The following is a 13,159-nucleotide window of genomic DNA, read 5'->3' on the forward strand; positions in this document are numbered from 1 at the left end:
AAATAAAATCATGACAAACTGAACTGTTTTGTGAGGGGAAAAAAAGTCGTGGTACATTTGCAAATATGTACTTTCTTTTTCTCTTTTAGTTTTTAAATTGTTTCTTTTATTTTTGAGATTACAATATAATTGCATAATTTCCTCCTTCCCTTTCCTCCCTCCAAAGCCTCTCATGTACCCCATTTTGCTCTTTCAAACTCATGGCTTCTGTTTTCATTAATTATAGTTACATACATCATATATACATACACATATATGTATATGTAGTCTTCAATACATAAACCCAACCTTCTCAGTCTGTATAATGTTACTGTATTATGTTTTCAGGACTGACCATTTGGTATTAGGTAATCAATTGGTGTACTCTTGACTGGGAGAACTGCCTTTAACAGAACACTTTCCCCTGAAGATTTTAGAAATGCAAACAGCTCAGTATGCACTTACAATGACTTATAGATTTAATTTGTCATGAATGTTTACTTCACCAACTCCTTCTTTTTCCCTTCCTTCCTTCCTTCCTTCCTTTATTTCTTTCTGTTTTGCTTTTTACTTAAGAAAAATGATTTCATCAACCAGGACTTCAAAACCGGTTCCTATAACAAGCAATCATTCTTTGGAAGAACTCGCCCATTTGTCCTTATTGTTATTTCACACAAAGCACATGTGACTTGAATTTGCCGGTGCCCTTTAGAAGCAGATTAACCTCAAAGCTACAGTTATTCTTTTATTCCAGTGGTGTGTGCCTGTAATCTCAATACTCAGCAACAGAGGCAAGAGAATCAGGAGTTCAAGCCAGCATTGACTGTATAGCCCGGGGAGGGACAGTGTGGGATACACACACACCCAAAACCAAACAGACCCCAACCAAGCAAAATAAATAATGATACTTAATAGTTGAGATAATGGCATTGCTTACTGGGGATTGGACTGTTGTTATCATCTGCATGTGATAATAAAAACAGGAACTACACAGATAGCTGATTAAGTGTCTATAGCTCAATGGATGTGGAAAAGGAAAAGCTTTCCCTGGAAAATCAGATCAATAATTAGGCTAGGCTCCTGGAGCGCTAAAGGACGCTCTGACCCAGGAACCAGGTGCTGAGGGTTTGATCTTGACTTCCTCTTAGCAACATGAGTAGTTAATTTACAAGTTTCTTTTCCTTTCCTAATTTTCTTCTTATCTGTAAAATATGCAGACTCAGGTCCTCTCTAAGGTGTCATCTGACTGTGCAACCTGTTTGTGACATAAAAATACCCCTGAAGGATATGAAGAAGACAGCATATAGAGTCATACTCACTTTGGTAAAGGAATGATGACATAGTAACCGCAATTTGGAACATTATGAATAGGACAGGGTTTTTTTGTTTGTTTGTTTGTTTTGTTTTGTTTTTAAGAATGCCTATTCCTGTTAGTTAATTTATAGCTTTGGCAAACATTTAGTGGTTGCCTATTATATTTCAAACACTATGTTGGAAATTCAGAGGCAAATAAATGCATTTTGGTTTTTGTTTTTTGGTTTTTGTCTAGAGATGATAAAAGCACGCAACATTAAAAGACAAGTAATTACTGCCTTCACAACCTTTATTGCTATACACTACTCTGAATTATTTATCATCATTACGTTCTTTTGATATGGCCGTCTGGGATTCTATTAATCATTTAATGCTCAGGTTTCTTGGAATAGTATAAAATTCTCAAGTCATATCTTCCTATACTTATAACTGAAAACAGATGTGTAAGATTATGAGAGAATGTGGTGTTTTGGAGGACAGTTTTAGTCCCATATACTAGCGGTTCTCCATCTGTGGGTTGTGACCGCTTAGGGGTCGATTCACCTTTCTACAAGGTCACCTAAGACCATACTGTATATCAGATATTTACATGATGATTCATAGCAGTAGAAAAATTACAGTTATAAAGTAACAACAAAAAATAATGTTATGGTTGGGGCGGGTCATGACAGCATGAGCAACTATATTAAAGGGTTGTGGCATTAGGAAGGTTGAGATCCATATGCCCTTCTTCAGAGCTGTAGTTACACTGTTAGCTTCTGTAGTGTGTCAGAGCTGTAGTTACACTGTTAGCTTCTGTAGTGTGAATGGGAGTCGTGCAAACAGGCATTGTTCATTTCCTGAGATGTCTGAACATGCAGAGGATTTTGCAAGGCTTTTCCTTAATCCACCTATTTCATTTTACTTCCTACAAGGTCTTCTTTGTCATTATTCCTTGATGAATGTATAATTACGTAACAGGCCAGCAGATAAGTGCGCATTAGTTTTAGCTCATACTGTGCTAGCCACAGATATTTTCTGAGAAGAGGGTATTATATATAATAATAGGCTAAAATAACATCTATTTACCCATGCTTGCAAGTAAAAAAAAAAACTATCCTTTACAAATGAAAATACTGTAGTTGAGTGTGCCTAACTAAGTTCCCAATTAAAACCAGGATAAGCCATGGTTATTGATTGATTGGTTGTAGTCTCCGAATTGAACTCAGGACTTTGAACATGTCCGGCAAGGATTCAACCAGTGAATTAAATCCCCACATCTCAAACTCTTAATTTAAGCTTGACATGGTGATACAGGCCTTTAATGCAAGTCCTTGGGTAGAAGAGGTAAGCAGATCTCTTAGAGTTCAAGATCAGCTTGGTCTACACAGAGAGTTTCAAACCAGCCAGGGCTACATCATAAGACTCATTTAATTTTTCTTTTATTTAACTGCTAGGAAGCATAATAAGGAAATAAGTAATAAAAATAAATAAACTGATGTACCTTAACTGGTTATGTGTCTTTAATGAACTAACTTCCTTCTCTACAATTTCTCTCAACGACCATTTAAACAAATACGATGCTAACATATGTAAAATCTAATTTTTTGTTAGTTTGAGACAAGATCTCACTATGTGATCTTGGGCAGCTTGAAACTTACTGCATTGCCCAGTTGGCCTCAAACCTGTGAGTGATCCTTCTAACTCTGCCTTCAGAGTGCTGGGATTACAGGTGTGCACTACCACACCCAGCTGTCAAACATAATTGAATATGTTAAGATTTTTGTTGCTTATTGGCCAATGAGCTAGATGCGTGCTGTTTTTGTCATTACCATGTAGGAGAAATACTTTGAGACAAGACTGATGGTGCTTGCCATTCTCAGCGTTTGCAGGGCCAGGATGTACCCAGCAAACACAACGTCTATGCTTGCTTCCTGGACCTCTGTGTGCTCTGGGAGTGTTTCGACCACAGACACGTAACTGTAGGTGACAGGGCTTGGAAACATCTGGTACCACTTCTCTCCAGTCACGCTTCGTCCTCTTAGCCAAGCAGGCCATTTAAGTGCCAAATCTACAGTTCACAATGCCCTATTGAACAAAAACAGCATCCTCATATCATACGTAATGCTTCCTCTATTTAGACACCCAACCTGTTCATCATCCTGAATAAAAGGGTCAAATAGAATCAACCTGAAAGAAAAACATGTAGAGCAACTTGTTTGGGAGCCTGGTACCACATGTCCACTTAGGCATGCTGTTAACCCATCTATACACTCACGGTGCGGCTGTACTTACATTTATCTGTGCTTTAGATTCATACTGGAAATTTTCAAAGGTATATTTGTCAGATCTCCTTTGACGCATCTTAAACAGCCGGGCACCACGGTTACTGAAATGGGACAATTCTTCTATCATGATGTCCCTGGGGACGCTAACTTTTTTGCCCAGGTCTATGCCATCAACATCTGCAAGACAATATTTACGTTAATGAAAATCCAAAAGGAAGCATTTTAACACACTTGGCTAAGTTCTATCATTTGTCTTCTGCCCTACAGTATAATAAGTGATGAACATATGCCTCAATCAGCTGGTGCTGGGGGACGTCCTGGACTAGCCATCTTGGCATGGCATGATCACATATGTCGCTTATTTTGTCTAAAACCACATGTCCTCGTCTCTAATGTTCAGCTAATAATAATGAGAATAATAACTATATCAAAGAATTGTTACTAAACAAAAATAAGTTATGTGTAATTAAATGAAATATTTCACATAAACCATTCAGCATGCTACCAGGCACATAGAAATAATTAGTAAAAGTTAGTTGTCATACTCAGTATAATTTAAGCTTTCCAATTATTGACTTTTCAAACAGGATTGCTTCATAATTACATCAGTACACGTCACTTTTCTCCCCATATTTCTATTTATCAGCCTGAGTTTTGCCTATTACTGAAGCGCATGTTCTCTCTAACCCCACTAGCTAGTCTCAGATAAACAGCATTCTTCCTGTAGCTAGCACCAAGCAACCTGCATAAAGGGGGCAGGAGTGGGTATCTTTTCCAAGCAGCTCAAATGGCATGTCTGTGAATCCCTAAACTAAAATCAATGTGTAATCACTAATGCTTCCATTGTATCCTGAAAGCATTGAATCATAGTTATTTTATTTTTTTGAGTGTTTTTTTCTAACTGTATCCAGCTTTATTAAAGATACTTTTCATAAACAATCATGGTATTTCAGGCAGGACGTGGGCAGACAATCATTAACAGTATACAAGAACTTCCAAACTCCCTTCTTGTATAGACTACCAAAATCAAAAAGCCACTATAAAACCCAATGAAATCTCCATTCAATGCTTTGAAAAGGGGGAAGTAGCTTAGAGTGACGGTTGACATTTCACATTAAGGATGTTGTTTAACGACTTTTCACAAGCCGACTTTGACTTTCAAGAAATGAAATGGAAATAGCAGAATTATCAATCTGAAGATCCACAGTCTTTTATAAAAGGAACCACCGCTCTTCTGAGGACACTCAATGACATCACTGCAAAGTCCAGATTGCCCAATAGACTGGAAAAACAATTTTGGGGGTCAGGTTCCAACAGGTCTCTGGTTTTAAGGGAGTTAAGTCAATGTTGATGGTACGAGATAGAAGGATACAAAAGTGAATTTCGTTTTCCCACATCACGAGGCATTTTGTGCCATGGTGGCCACATATGTCAACACCAGGATGCCTCTTGGGAGCCAACAGGAGCCTTTGAGAATTATCAGGGGAAGAAGTTTTCCATCATCAATCAAGCTTGGGAGACATTATGTTAGTGACACACGTTCCTTCCCCCCGCCCCAAACAATGAAGTGTTCTGTGTGCTAACATCATAGCTTAAAAAAAAAAAGTAAAACAAAATTCTGCTTTTATAAAACTTGATAAAAAATAGTATTTCAAACTGTACAGTCACCAGAAGTACACAGTTATCAAAAATGCACACACGTCACTTGGCATCTCCAGCACCTTCGGCTTTCTGGGCCTGGTCTGTTTTTTTTTTTTTTTTTTTTTTTGGAGTTTTTTTGGTTTTAATTTCCTATATTCCTTATATTGTAATTACAGGAAAAAATGTAACGAGTGTTATTTTTAGCAGAGAGTGTGGGTCATGCTTGTAATCTTGGAAGCTAGAAGTGAATGCAGAACAGTTGTGAGTTCAAGGCCAGCTTGAGTCGTGTAGTGAGTCGGATGCCAACCTGTGTTATATAACTATCATCTGTTTCAAAACAAACAACAAAAGAGTCAAGACAAAAGATCTCTATTTTACATTTCTAATAGTACATTGCTTTCTTAAAAGTCAACAGAGGTGTACTGCTTCTACTTTTTCCTTCTGTTTTGATTTTACTTTCAGACCTGTTTGTAGCCCAGGCTAGCCTCTAACTCACAACACTCCTGTGCCAGTCTTCTTCAGCTCTGAGTTTGTAGGTGTTTTGTACCATCACCTTGGAGTGCTTCTTAGAATCAGGAATAGATTTCCATACAATGCACAGAATCTCTTGGCTGCTGAAAGGTCTTATTAAGTACACAAAGAGAAAAACTAGGCTGTTAGGCAAACAGATGTTTGGTTCTACTGCCTGAGACAGAAAGAAGCCATAGATAATGTGACAAATCAACTACAATAATTCAGCTTTGCAGAGTGTGCACTGGAACACAACAGGCCTTGGTAGAGTGACAAGTGGAACAGGACAGAGCCAGGGGAGTCAATGCAGAGATTATGTCCTGGGTTTATGTTGAATCCTCCAGATGAGGCCTCACAGGTCACCTCTGAATTTTTCAGATACATAAACCACCAAATTTCCTTTATTGTTTACCTAGCTACTTTCTGTTATATTCAACCAAGCATGTGCTAACTCATATAGCTATTTTCTCCACACATGCTTGTTAATATAAGAACAAAATTTGTGCTAACCATGGAATCACAACCAAGGGTGAGGGAAGCTGACCTAGAAGACCCACAGTGAGATCCTTGATAAATAAGGCATAGGGGAGTCATTGAGAAAAACAAAAACAAAAACAAGCAAGCAAACAAACAAACTCCTTTTTAGCAACTTGCCACAAACTGTCACAAGGAATAAATGTGCACTCACAGCTACCAGAATTTACCAGCCCTCAATGGCAGGGTACACAAAGAAATTATCAATGGATACAGTCCAGTGTTGCTTGTGAATTTATGCCACAGGAACACAGAAAGAAGAAACAGAGAAGAAAGTGCTTCACCGACTCTCACCTTATTCATTACATTCCCATCTGTATCTCCCCAATGTTAAGCTTTTGCCTTTCTGCTTTACAGTGGCCTTCATCTGGATTAAACGGATCAGAAGCATTGCACAAAAACCAAGTGATGCACTGTGACTCATCCTGGTTTGCAGACAAAACTAATAGATTTTCAGAAATTCTACAAGCTAGGAGTTACACAGTGAACACACCATTATTAAAATTAAATGATCAGACAGGTGCAGAAGTACATGTCTGTGGTCCCAGCTCTTTGGGAGGAGAGGCAAAGGATCAGGGGTTCAAAGTCCACTTAAGTTCAAGACTAATTTTGAACTGTCTAAAAACTTACACGCGCTCATATGCACGGAGGCACACACAGATGAAGAACACATGCACATACACACACAGATGACATGCACATACATGCACACACACACACACACAAAAGATATAAGGTTATGGATGTAGCTCAGTGGCAGCATTTGCCTAGCCTATGTGAGACCTTGTTCCATTCCCAGCAATAAATACAAAGAACTCCTGGCTGTGTGTAGTGACATATCCCTGCTGTTCTGCAATCATCAGACTGGTGCAGAAGGATCACAAGAAGAGGGCTGGCCTCAGCTACAACAGTGAGACCACGGGTAAAAGCCAGAAAAGTTCCATAAATGTAATGTTTGGACAAATCGCTGTAAAAATTACAATAACTATTCAAAAGGTATCACGATATAAGCTGTTGGGTGCTTTTGCTATTATCTATATGGCCTTGAGGTTATTCATATCTATTACAGCTACATGAGAAAAATCTGAAAATACTATAGTATTGCTATAGACATACATAGGTGGCATGGTGCTACTGCTCGTGTCATCCCACACTTCCTTTAGAGCCACTATGATGAAAGCTCCAAGTTGGCCATGTTGAGAGCATTTATAACACAAAACATGGCAAATCACCAACCACAGCGTTACATCCACCAATCTGTCTACCGCTATGCACACAGACTCCAAGTCCAGGTGTCTCCTGTCCTTTAGTGGAACTGCAGCATGGGGTCTTAATGATATTTTTTAAAATCTCAGTGCTCGATAAATGATACACACTCTCACCGCTGCCTCCCCCCCCCCCCCATGACTTAGAAGGTATGTCTTTGAGTCATTAGCTCACCCATTGAAAATAAAATTGCTAGGCATAGTTTCCTACTGCTGTCATTTATAGTGGTAGAGAACTGCAGTCCGATCTGGGAATCGAATCCACATACGAGCCATTGTAGTACAACCAAAGATCTTTAAAAACTGCCTTCTCGTGATTGTCAGGCAAGTGCAGTCTTAATGGATGAATAGCTAAACCATGGGAGGGGAGCTTGCTGAAGCTTATTTCCTTAGGGTGGCCTTACTGATACAAAGAGATGCTTTTCTGCACTTGTAAAAGACTCCATCTACAAGTAGTAGTTCATAAAATCTGTTTTCTACACTGTAAGTTATATATCACATATAACGTAAACCGCTGGCGGCCAGCCTGTGATCTTGAATAATGCTTGAAAATTCTTTAATTAATAAAACCTTACTGATAGTATTTTCTAAATGACGATGAGTTTGAAATCTATATGAGATCCTTTGGTTTCCTATTTCATAGATCCTTGTATCAATTTGAGAGCATTTTGTTGTTGTTTATGATTTCTGCTTGTTTGCTTTTGAGACAGGGTCCCACAGTATTGATTTGGCTAGCCTAGAACTTACTAGGTAGACCAGGATGGCCTGGAACTCACAGAGATTCACCTATCTCTGCCACCCCAGTGCTGGGATAAAAGGTATACACCATTACCAAGTGGCTTTCTATTTAAAATTTAATGCTACTTACAAAGCTTTGTGTTAATGTGTGATTAGCTTGAAGATATGTAAGTATTTAGGAAATCATATTATCAGTGAGTGCATCCAGTGCTGCTTGTAGCATGCAAAAGAGCTCATTATAGTGAAAAGGCACTGTAGAAACCCAGGGTGGTGATGGTGTGAAACAGTAGTCAGTGTAGTCCTCTGAAAGACCTTAGTAAAGTTAGGTGCTTAGAAACTCTGAATCCTCAGTGGGTGACTTCAGAGTATTTTTCAAAATAAAATACACTATAATTTTTATTGAGATTATGATAGTGCTAATGTGAAAAAAGTTAAAACACCCACACACAGACACACACAGATACACATACACACAGACACAGACAGACACACACACACACACACACACACACACACACTGAATTGTTCTCCTTGACCCCAATTTTTAACATATATTAGGCCTTTCTGGTATTATGATCTCTCTTTTTCTCAAGTAGTTAGGCTTGGTAGCACCTTTACCTGCTGAACCATCTTACCAGCCTCTATCACAGTATTTTTTTAAAATTAATTAATTTATTCACTTTACATCCCAATTGTAGCTCTTCCTTCCTCTCCCCCATTCCCCTCCAACTCTCTTCCCCTTCCTCCTTCCCTACTTCACAGGAAGGGGGAGCCCCTCCCCCAGCCCACCCCAGCACACCCTCTCATCAGGACAGAGCACACCCTCTTTTCTGGAGGTCTCTTCATCCCTGACCTCAACTGTACTACAGAGAAATAGTAATAAAAACTGAATGAAACTGGCATAGAAATAGGCTGGCTGATCAATAGAATCAAATCAAAGACCCAGAAATAAACCCACACACTTACGGACACTTGATTTTTGACAAAGGAGCCAAAACCATACAATGGGAAAAAGAAAGCATCTTCAACAAATGGAGCTGCTTGGAGTTCTACATGTAGAAAAATGCAAATAGATCCATATTTATCACCCTGCACAAAACTGAAGTTCAAGTGGATCAAAGACCTTAACATAAACCCAGAAACACTAAATATATTAGAATAGAGAGTGGGGAAGAGCCTTGGACTCATTGGCACAGGAGGCAACTTCCTGAGCAGAACACCAACAGTTCAGGGCCTAAGGTCAACAGTTAATAAATGGGACCTCATGAAACTGAAAAGCTTCTGTAAGGCAAAGGACACTGTCAATAGAACAAAACGTCAGCCTGCAGACTGGTGTTATCATTTTGATATTGAAATTGTGGTTGACAGGAAAGGTAGAAATTGCTATTTACATAACCCCTCATCTGAAATTCTAACCCTGTGCTCCATAATTCTTCAAAGGGTCCTTGCGATTTCTGTCAATGTGATCGTTTCTTATGTTATCGTTGGAGAAGCAGACGCAGCCATTCCTGCCTTCAGTCAGCTCAACAGATGGACTCCAGGAATTTCAGAATTCGATGCACCAGCGAAGCCAAATCCTACAATTCTCCATTCAGAAACAAGGCCTTCTGGCTTCAGACCACAAAGCTAAACTCTCTCTCTCTCTGAAATTACAAAATCAATCTGCCTGGTTCTTCTCAGTGTGCCCACTGAAAGCTGTTCACCCAGTTGTAAAGAGAAAAGTGAGAATCCAAAAAGCCTAGGGCAAGAAGCCCTTGCTGCAGTGCAGGAGGAGAAGCTGCAGGTGGCAGACGCTGTGGCCCCTTGGCCCCCTTTCCTACTATGCAGCTCTTATTCTGAGTTTAGGAACACCTGTGTTTACAGGTCAGGCCCATCATTCCCAGTTCACCTTGTGGCTGTTTTAGCTCCCAATTCCGTTCCCAAGCCCACTCTAGAGTGCTTGTCCTTCTTCATCCATTCTGGTGGCTCGATCTCTTCCACTGTCACTTAACCCTCCTTGTCTTCCACTCCCACCCATCTTTGTTTAGTCTTCACATTTGAAATGAGTTTCTGAGTGAGCAAGGAGCACAATTCAGCCTGGAAACCTGTACCGATTCCAGGTACCTCGCCCAGGGTGTTTGGGGGGGGAAAAGGCCTGCTCTGCCCTGTCTTTTCTTGTCCTCACAACTAATGCGTGTATAGACAAGGCAAAACTATGTGTGCAGCCTTGCATCATAGCACCTTTTTTTTTTTTTTTTTTTTTGATGGTTGCAACCGAGGCTGACATGCAGTTGTATGAAGCACAGAGGTTTTTGTTACAACAGTGACATAATAAAAGCACTTCCGCATTCCTTCTTCTAGTCCTCATACAGTTCACAATAGTTAAGTCCCATGCAAGCCTCCAGCAGAAATAAGAGAGAGAAATAAAACATTTGTCCTGCTTCGTAGCACACTATAGCTGTTTTATCTCAGAGGAGTCTGATTATCCAGCATCACAAAGCCACAGTCTGGGGCTCCTCCTACCTGGGCTGGGCCTTACCCAGTGTTAGAGGGAAGGCCTTCACAGGGCCAAGACTTCCTGGTGGGGAGGTTGTACTGTTCCCCATTGATATGTCATTGTATTTTCTTTATATTTTCTAAAAATAAAGCTTTCAATGGTTATGTTTATAAAAAGTAAAGTGATTCTACTCTCATAGATATAGGCAAGGAAAATATAGAGTAGACTCTAACCCTTAATTTAGAGTGACACTGCATTAAATGGATTTAGTTACTTACGGTTATGATTATATGGCATCATTTGTGTCCTGAGTGGTATGGCCTAAGACAAATATGATGGTGATGTAATTGGGAAGTGACTCGGCCAAAGCCTTTTTACAGCAAATCATTTATTCTCAAATTTAAGTTACTACCTGATTTTCTGCCACACCAACGGGGAAAGCCACACAAGCAATTTTAAGTAATTTACCCAAAATACACAAGGATGCATGCAAAATTTAAAAAACGGAAGCATGGGGTTCAAAACTTTGGCTTGAGACAGTCTGGTAGCTAGGCCAGCATTATTCTCATTTTATTCTAAATAAATTTGGCATGAATGTAAAGCTCGAAAAGCCAGCAGAAGGCAGCACAATGATTTGATAGCAAAGAGATTAAAGCCGAGTTGTACCCTTTCAACATGGCTGTGGTATGCGGCTGGTATGTAAGGCACTTTGATTGGTAGTTCGGCTTGCTCTATGGAAAAGATGACATGAAATACTAAACTCATCCTGGTTTCCAGATGCCTCACAAGGTTTCATGCCTTTAGATGTGAATATTTCCACGGCGCAAGGCTCCATTTGCTGTCAGGAGAGCAAACGTGAGGGGACACCCTGCAAACTCCACAAATATGTCTGGAATGGCTCAGATCAGCCGTAAAAAGGATCTGGATAGTAAACTCAAATTTTAATAATATGCTAATCCTTATTTATGAACAAAATTAATTTCCTTTTTAACAAGTAAGACATAAAGCCTTTCAGAGTTATTTACTAGGATTTAAAAATAATACAATTATTATTTATTATTGGAATAATATCTTTCATCTGTCACATATTAAAAATTAAGTTGTTTTGACATTAAAAGAATCTTATTTTTCAGAAAGTGTAAGTAAAAGTAGATTTTGTATGCAATATATGTTAGTAGATCAACTATTAAGTGTGAATACTGGCGTCAGGGTTAAACAAAGGATACGGATTCCTATGTAATCGATCATTTGTTTTGAAAAATGTTAAAGACCGATAGAACGTATTTTGAAGGCTTTAAGCGATACAAAGCGAAAGAAATCAAGATAGAACAAAAGCGACAGGGCTGAATGAAAGCTCTCTGAAAACAAAAATATGAAGCATCGCGTTCACTGATCATGGGAGGCAAAGTGCAGAGAATGCACATCAGCTGTCAGCTTGCTTCATTCCGTGCACAGCAGTTGTTCCTCTGAAAATAGCTCTCAAGCGAGTAAGGATGACTACAAAAGGAGTCATTCCCGTAAGCTTTCCTACAGTACCCCACCAAGAGCCTCTCGTTTGTTACAGTGGACAGGAAGTATCTGAGGGAGCGAACTATACAATACGCACGTCAGAAGGGACCTGTAGTCATGCCATGCCACATTATGACAATGACGAGTTTTAGTGATACCGTTTCCATGGATTTCCTTTGCGATGGCTGATGCTTGCTGTTTCCTTTGCTTCACCATGGCACTATGTGATAGCATGACTTTTTGTTGTTATTGTTCCCTGTTGAAAATAAAGGGACAATACTGAGGTAGTGTGAAGAAGTCATCAGGACCATCTTTCTTGAAAGAGAGCATCTTGTTCTTTATTAATAATATTAATAATTTGTTACTGATTTTTTTTTTTTTTTTTTTTTTTTTTTTTTTTTTTTTTTTTTTTTTTACTGAAAGGCCAACATATACTGCTTGTATGGCTACAGAACACATTTTTCCACCAGCAGCTCATGCCCCAGGGAAGAGAGGAAGGTGTAATCTCAGACCCAACCTTTCAGTCCATTGACCACTATGCACTGGGGAGCAATGAAAGAGCCAGCCTCCTTCCTCTCTCTTCCCCAGTTTATTTTTCACCTGCCTCTCTCCTGGCTGTACTCCCACCAGCATCAGAGAACATCACTTCCAGCAAACTCTTAAGAGTGAGGAACAGATTTGGTCAGACTCTTTGGCGGTAACAGTTTAAGTCTGCATCCAGAGCTACCCTTTACAGGTATTTATGAGTCACACAACCCTGACCCTCTGGGGACAACTGGCTAATAAAACATTTTTAGGAAACAATCCACTCACCTTGCTGTTAGGCTGCACTTTTTTTCCAGCAGGGGTGAATCCCAATTGTGGTGGCAACGCGGAAGGTGGAATATGATGGCACTTGGGCCTGATGGGTTTTATCCTTGAACCTG

At 39.5% G+C, this 13,159-nt stretch overlaps 1 protein-coding gene across 3 annotated transcripts in view; it reads right to left on the bottom strand.

Moving 5' to 3' along the window:
- Positions 1-13,159, bottom strand: part of Myoz2 (myozenin 2) — a 1,071,004-nt gene that overhangs the window by 19,223 nt on the left and 1,038,622 nt on the right. For 2 of the 3 annotated variants that reach the window (XM_051165558.1, XM_051165560.1), the window contains exons 2-3: positions 12,392-12,475; positions 3,568-3,737 (exon numbers count right to left, since the gene is read on the bottom strand). In XM_051165558.1, the coding sequence (XP_051021515.1) occupies positions 3,568-3,737; positions 12,392-12,467 (246 nt within the window). In that variant the 5' untranslated portion in view covers positions 12,468-12,475. Of the gene's footprint in view, positions 1-3,567; positions 3,738-12,391; positions 12,501-13,159 lie in introns of those variants that run through there. The other variant, XM_051165557.1, reaches the window with a different exon arrangement.

This window comes from Acomys russatus, chromosome 23, assembly GCF_903995435.1.
Source record: "Acomys russatus chromosome 23, mAcoRus1.1, whole genome shotgun sequence".
NCBI lineage: Eukaryota > Metazoa > Chordata > Mammalia > Rodentia > Muridae > Acomys > Acomys russatus.